General features: G+C 38.4%; 1 protein-coding gene across 6 annotated transcripts in view; it reads right to left on the reverse strand.

Moving 5' to 3' along the window:
* Window positions 1-13,419, reverse strand: part of COL4A5 (collagen type IV alpha 5 chain) — a 370,566-nt gene that overhangs the window by 129,266 nt on the left and 227,881 nt on the right. For all 6 annotated transcript variants that reach the window (XM_033112875.1, XM_033112869.1, XM_033112893.1 and 3 more), the window contains 2 exons: window positions 13,060-13,149; window positions 12,518-12,657 (listed from right to left, as the gene is read on the reverse strand). In XM_033112875.1, the coding sequence (XP_032968766.1) occupies window positions 12,518-12,657; window positions 13,060-13,149 (230 nt within the window). The remainder of the gene's footprint in view (window positions 1-12,517; window positions 12,658-13,059; window positions 13,150-13,419) is intronic.

Raw genomic sequence — 13,419 nt, forward strand, 5'->3', positions numbered from 1 at the left:
ACACTGAAGAAAGAAATGAAAGAAGATATAAATAGTTGGAAACACATATCATCTTCATGGATAGGAAGAATAAATATAGTTAAAATGTCCATACTGCCTAAGGCAATATACATATTCAACACAATTCCTATCAAACTACCAACGACGTTTTTTACAGAAATAGAACATATAATCCTAAAATTTATATGGGACCATAAAAGACCCTGGATACCCTCGGCAATCTTGAGAAACAAGAACAAAGTGGGAGGTATAACAATACCTGACTTCAAATTATACTACAAGGCTACAGTAATCAAAACAGCATGGTACTGGCATAAAAACAGACACATAGATCAATGGAACAGAATAGAGAGCCCAGAAATAAATCCATGCCTATATGGCCATTTAATCTACGACAATGGAAGCAAGAATGTACGATGGGCTAAAGACAGTCTATTCAATAAATGGTGCTGGGAAACCTGGACAGACACATGCAAAAAAATGAAGCTGGACCACCTCCTTACACCATATATAAAAATAAATTCAAAATGGCTTAAAGAGTTAAATGTAAGATCTGAAACCATAAAATACCTAAAAGAAAATATAGGAAGAAACTTCACAGACATTACCCGGAGTAAGATTTTTACTGATATATCCCCTCGCGCGAAGGAAGTAAGAGAAAAAATAAACATGTGGGATTATATCAAACTAAAAATTGTTTTCACAGCAAAGGAAACCATCAATAAAACAAAAAGGGATCCTACTGAATGGGAAAAGATATTTGCCAATGATATATCTGATAAGGGATTAATATCACAATCTATAAAAATCTCACTCAACTCAACTCCAAAAAAACAAACGACCCAATTAAAAAGGGGCAGAGGACTTGAAGAGACATTTTTCTAAAGAGGACATACAGATGGCAAACAGACATATGAAGAAATGCTCAACCTCACTAACCATCAGAGAAATGCAAATGAAAACCACAATGAGATACCACCTCACCCCAGTCAAAATGGCTATCATCAATAAATCAACAAACAACAAGTGCTGGCGCGGATATGGAGAAAAGGGAACGCTTGTGCATTGTTGGTGGGTTTGCAGATTGGTGCAGCCACTATGGAAAACAGTATGGAAGTATCTCAAAAATCTGAAAATGGAACTACCCTATGATCTAGTAATTCCACTCCTAGGTATCTATCCGGAGAAATCCAAAACTCCAATTCAAAAATCTTTATGCACTCCTATGTTTATTGCAGCACTACACACAATAGCCAAGACATGGAAACAACCGAAATGCCCATTGGTAGATGACTGGATTAAGAAACTGTGGTACATTTATACAATGGAGTACTACGCAGCCATAAAGAAGAAAGAAATCTTACCATTTGCAACAACATGGATGGACCTAGAGAACATTATGTTAAGTGAAATAAGTCAGACAGAGAAAGATAATTACCATATGATCTCACTTATATGCAGAATTTAAAGAAAAGAATAAGGGAATGAACTAATCAGAAACAGTTTTGGAGACAAAGAGGAAATACTGAGGGTTGCTAGATGGGCGGGGGGTCGGGGTAAGGGGGAAGGTGAGGGGATTAGAAAACAATCAGTAACCACAAGATGGCCACGGGGTTTTGAAACTTAATCTGGGGAACGTAATCAATAATGTTGTAAAGATTTTGTAGCGTATCCGATAGACCCGTGTCCCATTTGGGTGACCATCACAGGGAAGATGTAGATGCCTGATCAGTGCACTGTACACCTGAAGCTGAACAATAATGAATGCCAACTATAATAGTATATATAAATATATGTATATATAGGTATGTATACATTTACAATAGGCAGAGTACAGTATTGGGAGTGGAGATAGTGGAAATGGGATGGCTCGGTGCGATGTCAGAGAGATAGTGGATGGGGGGCGGGGGGGTCCACAGTGTGAGCGATATAAATGATAAACGTCTAAGTAAAAAAAAAAACAAAAAAAACATAAAACAAACAAACAGAAAAACTCATAGATACAGACAATAGTTTAGTGGTTACCAGAGGGTAAAGGGGGTGGGGAGTGGGAGATGAGGGTAAGGGGGATCAAATATATGGTGATGGAAGGAGAACTGACACTGGGTGGTGAACACACAATGTAATTTATAGATGATGTGATACAGAATTGTACACCTGAAATCTATGTAATTTTACTAACAATTGTCACCCCAATAAATTTAAAAAATAAATAAATAAAAATAAAAAAATAATTAAAAAAAAGACAGTATAAAGCAGTGGAGCTATTTAACAGGAAAATTTGTCAGTAACCGTCAATATTAAAAAGGCATATATGTGCTTGGTACCAGCAACTTGACTCAGAATTTATTCTATGGAGATATTTACCAACCAGTCTTAAGGTATGTATGTAAGATACGGATAAGAATCTTCAGTGTAACATATGTTGTAATCATGAAAATACAGAAACAATTTCAATACACATAAGTTAAATAATTTATGGTTAGCCCACACAAAAAAAAATTATATAATACTGAAAGAGAATGAGGCACATATTTATGGGCTGATAAAAAAAGTTAGCTAAGATTTACTAAGTTATAATAGGTCCAGAACGTGTGTGTGTGTGTGTGTGTGTATGTATGTATGTGTGTATATATACATATACACACACATATACATGGTATGATTTCACGTCTGTAAATAAAAATGTAAAATGCATAAATTTGGATCATAGCATTGTTTCATGTATTGATGATGGGAAAAGTTTTTCTAATTATAATTTAAGATGCTTTGCATTGTAAGATGCACCTCAATATTAGAAATTTTAAATGTAAGAAAGTGAGTCTTAAAATTCATGAGATATCTATCATATACACATGCATATATATGTATAAAAAAAAGCCTTTTCTAGACAAGTACATGAGGAACTATTAAAAGCGGTTACTTTGAGATAGAACTGTAAATTTGGGGTATGTAAATAAGTGAAAATAAGACTTCTCATTTACATTATTCCATACTGGTTGGTTTATTTTAAAAATCAAGTTCATGTTTCTAATAAAAAAACTTAAAAAGACAAAAATTTAAATGCAGTTATCTTTTGTCCCAGCAATTTCGCTTTTAGGAATCCATACAATTTTATAAATAATTGTACATGTGTCCAGAGGTATGTGTTTGTTCATTATGATATTATTTGCAACAGTGGAATATCATGCAGCCCTTAAAAATAATGCAATTGAAAAATTAAAAAAAATATATTGAAACAATAATGTACAATGACAAAGAAAATTGTTTATGATAAACTGATAAAAGAAAGATAAAAGTATATGTGATAAAGCAAGACAGAGAAGTGTGTATGCTATGATTCTACATAAATACAATGTGTAGAAAAACCAAAATTCTGTGTGTGTGTGTGTGTGTGTGTGTGTGTGTATGTGAGCATGGATTCAAATTTACACACCAACTATTAATAGTATACCTCTATGGAAAAGGGAAGTGGAATAAAGAACATATTTTATAATGGAGATTTTCACTGTTACCTTTGATATATCTGTATCACTACTTCTAATAAAAATATGTATTCAACGAGATGGGAAGATATATTGAAGGAAGTTAGACCAGAAGCTAGAGGACCAAATGTCAAGATTAAAATTGTGAAGATAATGATCTTTGTTTTGGTGGAGGAAGTCCAAGATGGTGGTAAGGTAACCACTATGCCTGCTGCATCCCAGGATCACACTAAAATTACAAATAAAAAATTAGGCCTTTGACAAAAAATTATAGAACAATCAATCTCAAGAATCATCTGAAGACTAGCTGAACAGAACCACTATAACTAAGGATATAAAGAGGAAGCCACATCATGACTGGTAGGAAGGGATGAGACGCAACAGGCTGACCCCCAAATCCACAGGTAGTGATTCAACACTGGGAGGGACACCTTGGTGGCATGGGTACCCCCTGCAAGAGGGAGGGGTCCAAGCCCCACACTGGGCTCCCCAGCTCAGGGGTCCTTTGCTGAGAAAAGGAGTTCCCACAATATTTGGCAGTGAAAATCAGTGAGTATTCTGTACATCCCAGTGAGAGGAAGGTGGCTGGAAACCCACCTACCCTATTAAAAGGCCCTCACACAGACTCAATCACTTCCAAACACTCACCTGGTCTCTAGTGGAGGGGTGGCAACTCGAGAGATGCCAGTAGCGTACGGGAAAGACTGAGCTGTCTGGCTTGTAGGCGAGAGCTGGAAGGACAGTAGCCATTATCCCTGTATGGAGCCTGCCTCATGTGTAGCCTAATGGAGGGCACCATCTTTTCTATGTTGAACCATGCCCCAAAGAGCCATATGTGAGACCACATAATCTGTGCATATGTACTACCTTGGTGATGCCCTGGGTCCCAGCTCTGAACAGCTAGTACTGCATCACTGGGGGCACTCACGTCTACTGAGTAGCTGGCTCCACACCACAAGTTGCAGAAGACTTCTGCAGCAGTGGATGGTCTGTGGAGGCCTGGGAAATTTTGGTGGTGTGCAGTGAGCCACAACCTGTGCCTCAGCCTCTCTTGGGCGGCTCTCGGGGACCTGAGGGCCTGAGGCGAGTGGTGGCTGCCCACAGTATTCTCAGGGCATTTGTGCAAAGTGGTCATGGGTCTGGAACCATTGCAAGAACCAAAACTGCATTAACTTTATAAAAACCACTGCCCACACTCCGTAACTCCCTAGAATGCTGCCCTGCCCACCCGGTGATGCATTGCTGGGGGCACTCTCAGCACCTGGGTGACTGGCCCTGCCCCACAAGAGGTGGAAGCGTTTTACAGCAGTAGATAGACAATGGCAGCCGGGGAAACTTTTGATGGTAGGCATTGAGCCACAACTTGTTCCACAGCCTCTCTTGTGTGACTCAGAGAGATCTGTGGGTCCAAGATGAGCACTGGCTGGCTGCAGTGTTCTCAGGGCATTTTCTGAAGTGGTCACAGGGCAGGCACTGCCCCAAAGTGAGTGAAGGCTGGCTATGGTGTTCTCAGAGAGTTTTATGAAGTGGTCAGAGGCCAGGCACTGGCAAAATAACTGAATTTGCCTTAACGTTATAAAACATACTGGCCATGTCTCATGACACACGGGGACCCTGCTTCACCAAGCTAGTGCTGCATTGCCAGAGCAACTCTCCACACCAGGTCAACCAGCCTGGACTGCATACCTAAGGAGGCTCTTTCAATGGGTGAGCCTTACTGTCAGCCAGTAGGTGGGAACAGGCCTTGGGAATCCTGGGCCTTTTGATAAGCTGTCAAAGGCCTAATACTCGTGGCAGTCAGCCTTGGTTCACAGCAAGTCCAACCCCACATGCCTCAAGGTCCAGCACAGGCAGCAACCAAACACATATAGCTGTGCAGCTCCTACCAGGTAACTACTAGCCAATCACAGGCAAGGCAGAAATTGGGAGCCCCTCCCAAGAGACACCAGAAACAACACAGTCAGAGGCCAGCATTAGACCACAGCAAAGTACTACCTAGTTAGCCCCACAAGTGGCACACCCAAAGGGTGGTCTCAATAGGCACAAGAGCCCATGGGGGCTGAGCCCTCTGAGGGGTCAGCCCCCACACAGAAGCTCATACACTGTGGGCACAGCCAATCTTCACATTCACTCAGCCTGGGAGTCAATGCCATTGAATAACATGCCGAAAGCAAACAAGGCTCAACTACAACAGTAGAACACACACAGCACACTCAAGGGACACTCCTGAAACACCTCACAGGAAATCAGGGCAACTGTGCCATTGGAACACACAGGACACATACCACATACAGCCACCCAGCAAAGACTGAAACATATAGGAGATCTAGTTAATACATAGAAGCAAACACAGAGAGGCAGCCAGAATAAGGAAACAAACAAACATGTCCCAAATAAAAGGACAGGAGAAACCTCCAGGAATAGAACTGAATGAAATGGCGGCAACCAACTTACCAGAGGAAGATTTCAAAACACTAAGTATAAGAATGCTTAAGGAACTTAGTGAGAATTTCAACAAAGAGATAGTAAGCATACAGAAGGACATAGAAACCATAAAAAAGCCACCAGTCAGAAATAAACAATATAATAACTGAAAAGAAGAATACACTAGAAGGAATAAACAGCAGATGAGATGAAGCAGAGGATCGAATCAGCAATTTGAAAGAGAAGATTGTAGAAAACACCCAATCAGAACAGCAAAAAGAAAACAAGAATTAAAAAAAATGAGGATAGTTTGAGGGGCCTCTGGAACAACATCAAGTGTAGCAACATTCGCATTTTCCAAGACAGACCAAAAGTCAGGCCACAAAACAAGTCTCAATATAATTAAAAGACTGAAATCATATCAAGCATCTTCTCTGACCACAATGGTATGAAACTAGAAATCAATTACAGGAAAAAAAATGAAAAACCGAAACACATGGAGGCTAAATAACACACTACTAAATAATGAATGGGTCAACAATGAGATCAAGGAAAAAAATCAAAAGATACCTTTACACAAATGAAAATGAAAACACAATGACCCCAAATCTGTGGGACACAATGAAAGTAGTCCTAAGAGGGAAATTCATAGCAACGCAGGCCTACCTAAAGAAACAAGAAAAAATTCAAATAAATAGTAACTTTACACCTAAGGGAACTGGGAGGAAAACAGCAAACAAAGCCTAAAGTGAGTATAAGGAAGGAAATAATAAAGATCAGAGCTGAATTAAATAGAAGCAAAAAAATCAATATAAAACATCAACGAACCCAAGACTTGGTTTCCTGAAGAGATTAGCAAAATTGACAAACCTTTACACTCATCAAGAAAAAAAGAAGGACCCAAATAAACAAAATCAGAAATGAAAGAGGAGAAGTGACAATGGACACCACAGAAATACAAAAAGTTTTAATGAAATTCTACGAGCCAATAAATTGGACAATCAGGAAGAAACAGATAAATTCCTAGAAGCATACAATCTTCCAATGCTACATCAAGAAGAATCAGAAAATCTGAACAGACCGATTACTATTAACAAAATAAAATCAGTAATCAAGAAGCTTCCAACAAAAATCCTGGAACAGATGGCTTCACAGGTAAATTTTTCTAAATATTCAAAAGTGAATTAACATCAATCCCCTTCAAACTATTCCAACAAATCCAAGAGGAGGGAATGCTCCCAATATCTGTTTTACGAGGACATCATTAGCCTGATTCCAAAAACAGACAAATACATTATCAAAAAAAAAGAAAACTATAGGCCAATTTCCCTAATAAACATAGATGTAAAAATCCTCAACAAAATATTAGCAAACTGAATTCAGCAATATATTAAAAAGATCATACACCACAATCAAGTGAGATTCATTTCTAGTATGCAAGTTTGGTACAATAGCCACAAATCAAACAATGCAATACACCACATAAACAAAATGAAAAATAAAAATCATATGGTCATATCAATAGATGCAGAAAAAGCATTTGAGAAATGCTTATGATAAAAAAAACCTTAGCAAAGTGGGAATAGAGGGAACATATGTCAACATAACAAAAGACATATACTCATATGACAAATCCACAGCTAATATCATATTCAACTGGGAACAGCTAAAAATATTCCACTTAAAATCAGGAACAAGACAAGGAAGCCCATTTTCATGACTTTTTGTTCAACACAGTATTGAAAGATCTAGCCACAGCAACCCGAAAAGAAATAAAAGGCATCCAAATGGAAAAGAAAGAAGTAATATTGTCATTTTTTGCAGATGACATGATACTATATAGAGAGACGCCAAAGATTCCACCAAGCATCGATTAGAACTAATAAATGAATTTAGGAAAATAGCAGGATACAAAATTAATATTCAGAAATCAGTTGCATTTTTATATACCAATAATGAACTATTAGAAAGAGAAATTAAGAATACAATCCCGACTTGGACATCATAAAAATGTCAGTGCGAGATGAGCCTCTTGAAATCTCCCCTGGAATTTACAACAAATTGAATAACTCCACAAAGGACTCCCTGTGCAGCAAACAGGCAAGACGAAGAGGTGCACTACTGAAATCATCTAAAGATGGGCAAATTGTGCTAGCAGGGAAGGAAGGAAGGGAGAAGTGCAGAGAATGGGAAGCGCTGGCACAGGACGCAGACCTAGCTCAGTGCTCCGAACTCGCTGCATCCCGGAACTACCGCAGCTGCGGGAGAGGGAAGAACTCGGACTGCTAGGGCTCCGCTTATGGCCCACAGGGCTGAGGAGGCAGCGTATAACACGGCTGAACCCAATGCTCACGGCAGAGACCTCGGAGCAAAGACTGAGGGAAGAAGGCTGAAAACGGTGGTTTAAGCCCTCACTGCCAAGCAGAGAACGGAAGCCTTAGGCACTGAGACTAGCCGCACCCTCCCTTCCCTCCCAGAGCTCGCCCCGCTCCCACCTGGCCGGTGCTAGTAGCAGAACAGTAGCAGTGTCAGATCAAAAGAACAGAATACTGGCGGTTCTGAGAACTGTGGTCCACAGACACAGATTCCGCAGCCCAACTAGTTCCGGCAAAGGGGAGGGAGCTGTGGAAGCAGAACTGGCTGCCATTGCTCTGGGCCGCCTCTCACAACTCACCCCGCCCCTGGCCCCACCTATCTGGGCGGATCCCTGCAGGAGTAAACAGAACTGCTGAAACTCAGGGGCTCTGAATCTGGTGCAGGAAGAGCTTTGGAACTTCAAAAGCTCTCCGCATCCCCACAGGGACGTGGCGCCCTGTGACCCAGGCGAACTGTTGACAGAGGAGAAGCCTGCCTTCCAGGGAATCCCCCCATTGTGTGAGAAGCCAGACTAGTGCAGAGAAAATATAACACTACAGTGTGAGAGAGAATAAAAGGCTGCAGTCAGAGAAAAAATAAAACATTTTACCAACACCTACTGGAAAACAAAAGAAAGACCTCTTTCTATCCAAGTGTTGCAAAACCCACTCCTGTAGATGTCTAGGAAGAGACATAATAAATAATTAATTGCCATGAATAACCAAGGTAACAAGACAGCTCAAGAAGAAAATAAAAAGTCTCCAGAAAATGAACTTAAAGACATGGAAACATGGGACTTAAATGACAGAGAATTCAAGATTGCAGTTCTGAAAAAACTTAACGAGATGCAAGAAAACACAGACAGTCAGTGTAATGAACTCAGAAACACAATCAAAGGACAAAATGAACATTTCACCAAAGTGATTGAAATTTTAAAAAAGAACCAAATAGAATTTCTGGACATTAAGAACTCAATAAAAGAAATGAAGAATGAAATAGCCAGCTTAGGTAGTAGAGTTGACCAGATGGAGGAAAGAATCAGTGACATCGAAGATAGAAATCTGGAAATGACATGGATGGAAAGAGAAAGAGACTTGACACTTAAAAGAAATGAGAGAATGCTACAAGAACTTTCTGACTCCATCAGAAAGAGCAATACAAGAATAATGGGCATACCAGAAGGAGAAGAAAGAATGAAGGGAACAGAGAGTATATTCAAACAAATAGTCGATGAGAACTTCCCAAACTTGTGGAAAGAACTGGATCCTCGAATCCAAGAAGCAAATAGAACACCTAATTACCTCAATCCCAAAAGGCCTTCTCCAAGGCACATTGTATTGAAGCTGTCAAAAATTAATGTCAAAGAAAGAATCCTCAAGGCAGCCAAGGAAAAGAAGACAGTAACCTACAAAGGAAAGCCCATTAGATTATCATCAGATTTTTCAGCAGAAACTCTACAAGCCAGGAGGGAGTGGAATCAAATTTTCAAACTATTGAAAGAGAGAAAGTATGAACCACAAATAATATATCCAGCAAAGATAATCTTTAGATAAGAAGGAGGAACAAAGACCTTTCCAGACATACAGAAGCTTAGGGAATTTTCTAACACACGACCTGCACTACAAGAAATGCTGAAGGAGGCTATGCGACCAGCATAAATAGGGATGATTTGTGAGAACAAAAACATAAAATGGGGGAGAGTAAAGCCTGACCCGGAATATGGGAATGGAGAAAGTAAGCATGCTGAAGAAAACGGAATACTCGAAATGTGAAACTTTCTTTTACATAAACTTAATGGTAACCACTCAAAAAATATCCAGAACTGAAATATATAGCATAATAAAAGAAGAAACAGAGGGGAAAATCATAGAATACCACCACACAGAAATAACAGACAACAACAAAAAGGCGAAGAAACAATGGAGATACAATCTTACCAAAAAACCAAAGATAGAATGATAGGAAATCCTCACATATCAATAATCACCCTAAATGTGAATGGACTGAACTCACCAATAGAAAGTCAGAGAGTAGCTGATTGGATCCACAAACTAAACGCTACCATATGCTTCCTCCAAGAGAGCTATCTCAGCTACAAGGACAAATGCAGACTCAAAGTGAAAGGGTGGAAACTGACACTTGAAGCAAGTGGCATTCAGAGAAAAGCGGATGTATTCATACTGAATTCAGATGAAACAGACTTCAGTATAAAAAAGGTAACAAGAGACAAAGATGGACATTTCAATGATGAAGGGGACTATACAACAAGAAGACATACCAGTCATCAATATTTATGCCCCCAATCAGGGAGCACCGAAATATACCAAGCAACTACTAACAGAACTAAAGGGAGAAATTGACCAAAACACAATTATAATTGGAGGGCAGTCGGTGACCACAGGATGGCCACGGGTTTGAAAATTAGTCTGGGGAACGTAATTTGGTGGTTACCAGAAGGTAAAGGGGTTGGGGGGTGGGGGATGAGGGTGAGGGGGATCAAATGTATGGTGATGGAAGGGGAGCTGACTCTGGGTGGTGAACACACAGCGTGATTTATGGATGATGTGATACAGAATTGCACACCTGAAATCTATGTAATTTTACTAACAATTGTCACCCCAATAAATTAAAAATAAATTAAAACAAACAAAGAAACAAACAAACAAAAAAAACACAATTATACTAGGGAACCTAAACACATCACTGACAGCTATGGATAGATCATCCAAACAGAAAAGAAATAACGAAATAGCAGCCCTAAATGACACATTAGATGAAATGGACATAATTGACATACATAGAGCACTTCATCCTAAAACATCAGACTATACATTTTTTTTTCTAGTGTACATGGCAAAGGGATTAGGAAGTACAAATCGGTAGTCACAAAATAGTCACAGGGATGTGAAATATAGTATGGAGAATATTGTCAATGTTGTAAACACTATGTATAGTGCCAGATGGGTACTAGATTTATCAGGCATTTCACTTCATAAATCATATAAATGTCTAACCATCATGCTATACACCTGAAATTAACATAAAATAATATTGAATGTCAACTATAATTAAAAAACATATATAGTCATGGCATGTGAAGTACAGTGTAGGGCATATTGTTAATGGTATTGTAATAGCTATATATGTGGTCAGATGGGTAGTAGACATGTTGGGCTTATCACTTTGTAAGGTGTGTAAATGTCTAGTTATTATGTTGGTTTCTGCACTTGAGACCATAAATAAATAAACAAATAGAAAAAAGAAACGTATGTATTTATATATTACTGGTAAAATTCAAATTTAACACAAAAAATTTAGATTAATTTCAATACATTTGACACTGTCAATCTACAATTAATATGCAGAAACTTCTCTTGATTATCTCTTCCAATAAGTTGATCAACTGGGGCATCAAATTATAATCTTTGTATACTATTAAAAAGAAATTGTTTTTAAAGTATTATTAAATAAGTTCTTATGTCAGTGGGAATTTTCACTAATTCCGCAGAAGTTGAGTAACACAATTCCTCTTCTAATACTCCCTAACTTTGTGGTCTGATTGAATTATTAAACAACTTTATAATACAAACAATTGACTGGGAGAAAATATTTCCAACATATGTAATAGACAATGGATGCATCTCCACTGGTTATAAAGTACTTCTACAGATCAGTAAGAATTATTATCTTTTTATGTGAAATTACTCAGTTATCAAATATTTGTTGAATTCATGATTCTAAAAGAAGTTCTAAATCTGACTGTTTGAGAAATACCACCAAAGTTTTCTCACTGAGTGGGGGCATAGAGGGATATGCAAAACTGTTTTTGGAGAAATACCTGAGATACGCAGTTCCAAAGAGTACTACACTTTCATTAATTGCATAAGTTACTCTGTTTGTTTAAGTCTCTCGAATTTAGTTAGTAATAATAATTGGACAAAGACCAACAACCCCATCACTAAAAGGGAAAGGAAAACCAAAACCAGGCAGAAATATGCCTTTGGTTTACTGAAACACACACAGAGTAAGATAGAGGAAAAGAAAAAATAATCAGAAAGTTTTTTTTCCTCCTTTTTGGACTGGCTGCAAACCCTAAACATATCAACATATCTTCTTACCATATAAGAAAAAAGAGAAGGAATGAATTTCTTGCCAAGACTACACCATGTCATTGTGTAGTTTGTTTAATGAACTGTTAGGAATGAGCACAGAAACGTTACATTTGTTCAAGCATATACCTAAAATTGGACTACCTTTGGGCCCGGAAGACCTGGAAGACCAATGCCTGAAGCACCAGGATCACCTTTTTCTCCTTTCTGTCCAGGTAATCCTGGGGAGCCAGGTTGTCCAGGAACTCCAGGGGTACCAGGAGACCCTTTCACACCATGAGGGCCTGTTAAAAACATGGAGCATGCAATATTGTATAAAATATGTTTTATCCATGATGCATGTGACTAAGCAAAAAGATTTTTAAAAAGAACTCTGCAAATTCTGAGTTACATAATAATAAGCTTTACAACCAGGATTATGTAAAAGCCTATTTTTAAAGGAAGTTTAAGCAAAAAGGGTACAGCTAGAGAAAAAATATAAGTTTGTGAATTCTTTTAAGGTTTCTAAAGCTCTGTTCTTTAATTCCCACTCCAAATATTCGTGTAATGATAGAGCTTCACTCACCAATTAATTTAGATATTGTCTCAGTTTGATTCTATCAACACCAGTCTCTTTTTTGGTAACAAAGAGAGTGAAGCATCTTCCATTAATAGAACTAAACATTTGGGAGATTTTCATCACTCACCTGGAAAACCCATATCACCTATGTTTCCTTTAAGTCCAGGAGGTCCTGTAAGTCCTGGCTTTCCAGGCAGACCAGGGATACCCTTGGGACCTAGAAAAGTCGAATTGATAACATTAAGAGAAGTCAACAATATTGAGATTGTCTGCTTTCTTAGAATTTGTCATAATTAAAATGCAAGCATGGAATTTGATGGATCAAATCTTTATACATGATTAAGTTCCACTGCTCTAGCTCAGCATAAAACAGGCAAGAGGTACCTAAGAAATCTCCGTAGGAACATATTACAATATAATGATAGTAACAAAGGTCTCCTAATACACATTTATTTAAAAAATGGAAAAATTTTACCAGGACACCTTG

Source organism: Rhinolophus ferrumequinum, chromosome X, assembly GCF_004115265.2.
Source record: "Rhinolophus ferrumequinum isolate MPI-CBG mRhiFer1 chromosome X, mRhiFer1_v1.p, whole genome shotgun sequence".
Classification (NCBI taxonomy): domain Eukaryota; kingdom Metazoa; phylum Chordata; class Mammalia; order Chiroptera; family Rhinolophidae; genus Rhinolophus; species Rhinolophus ferrumequinum.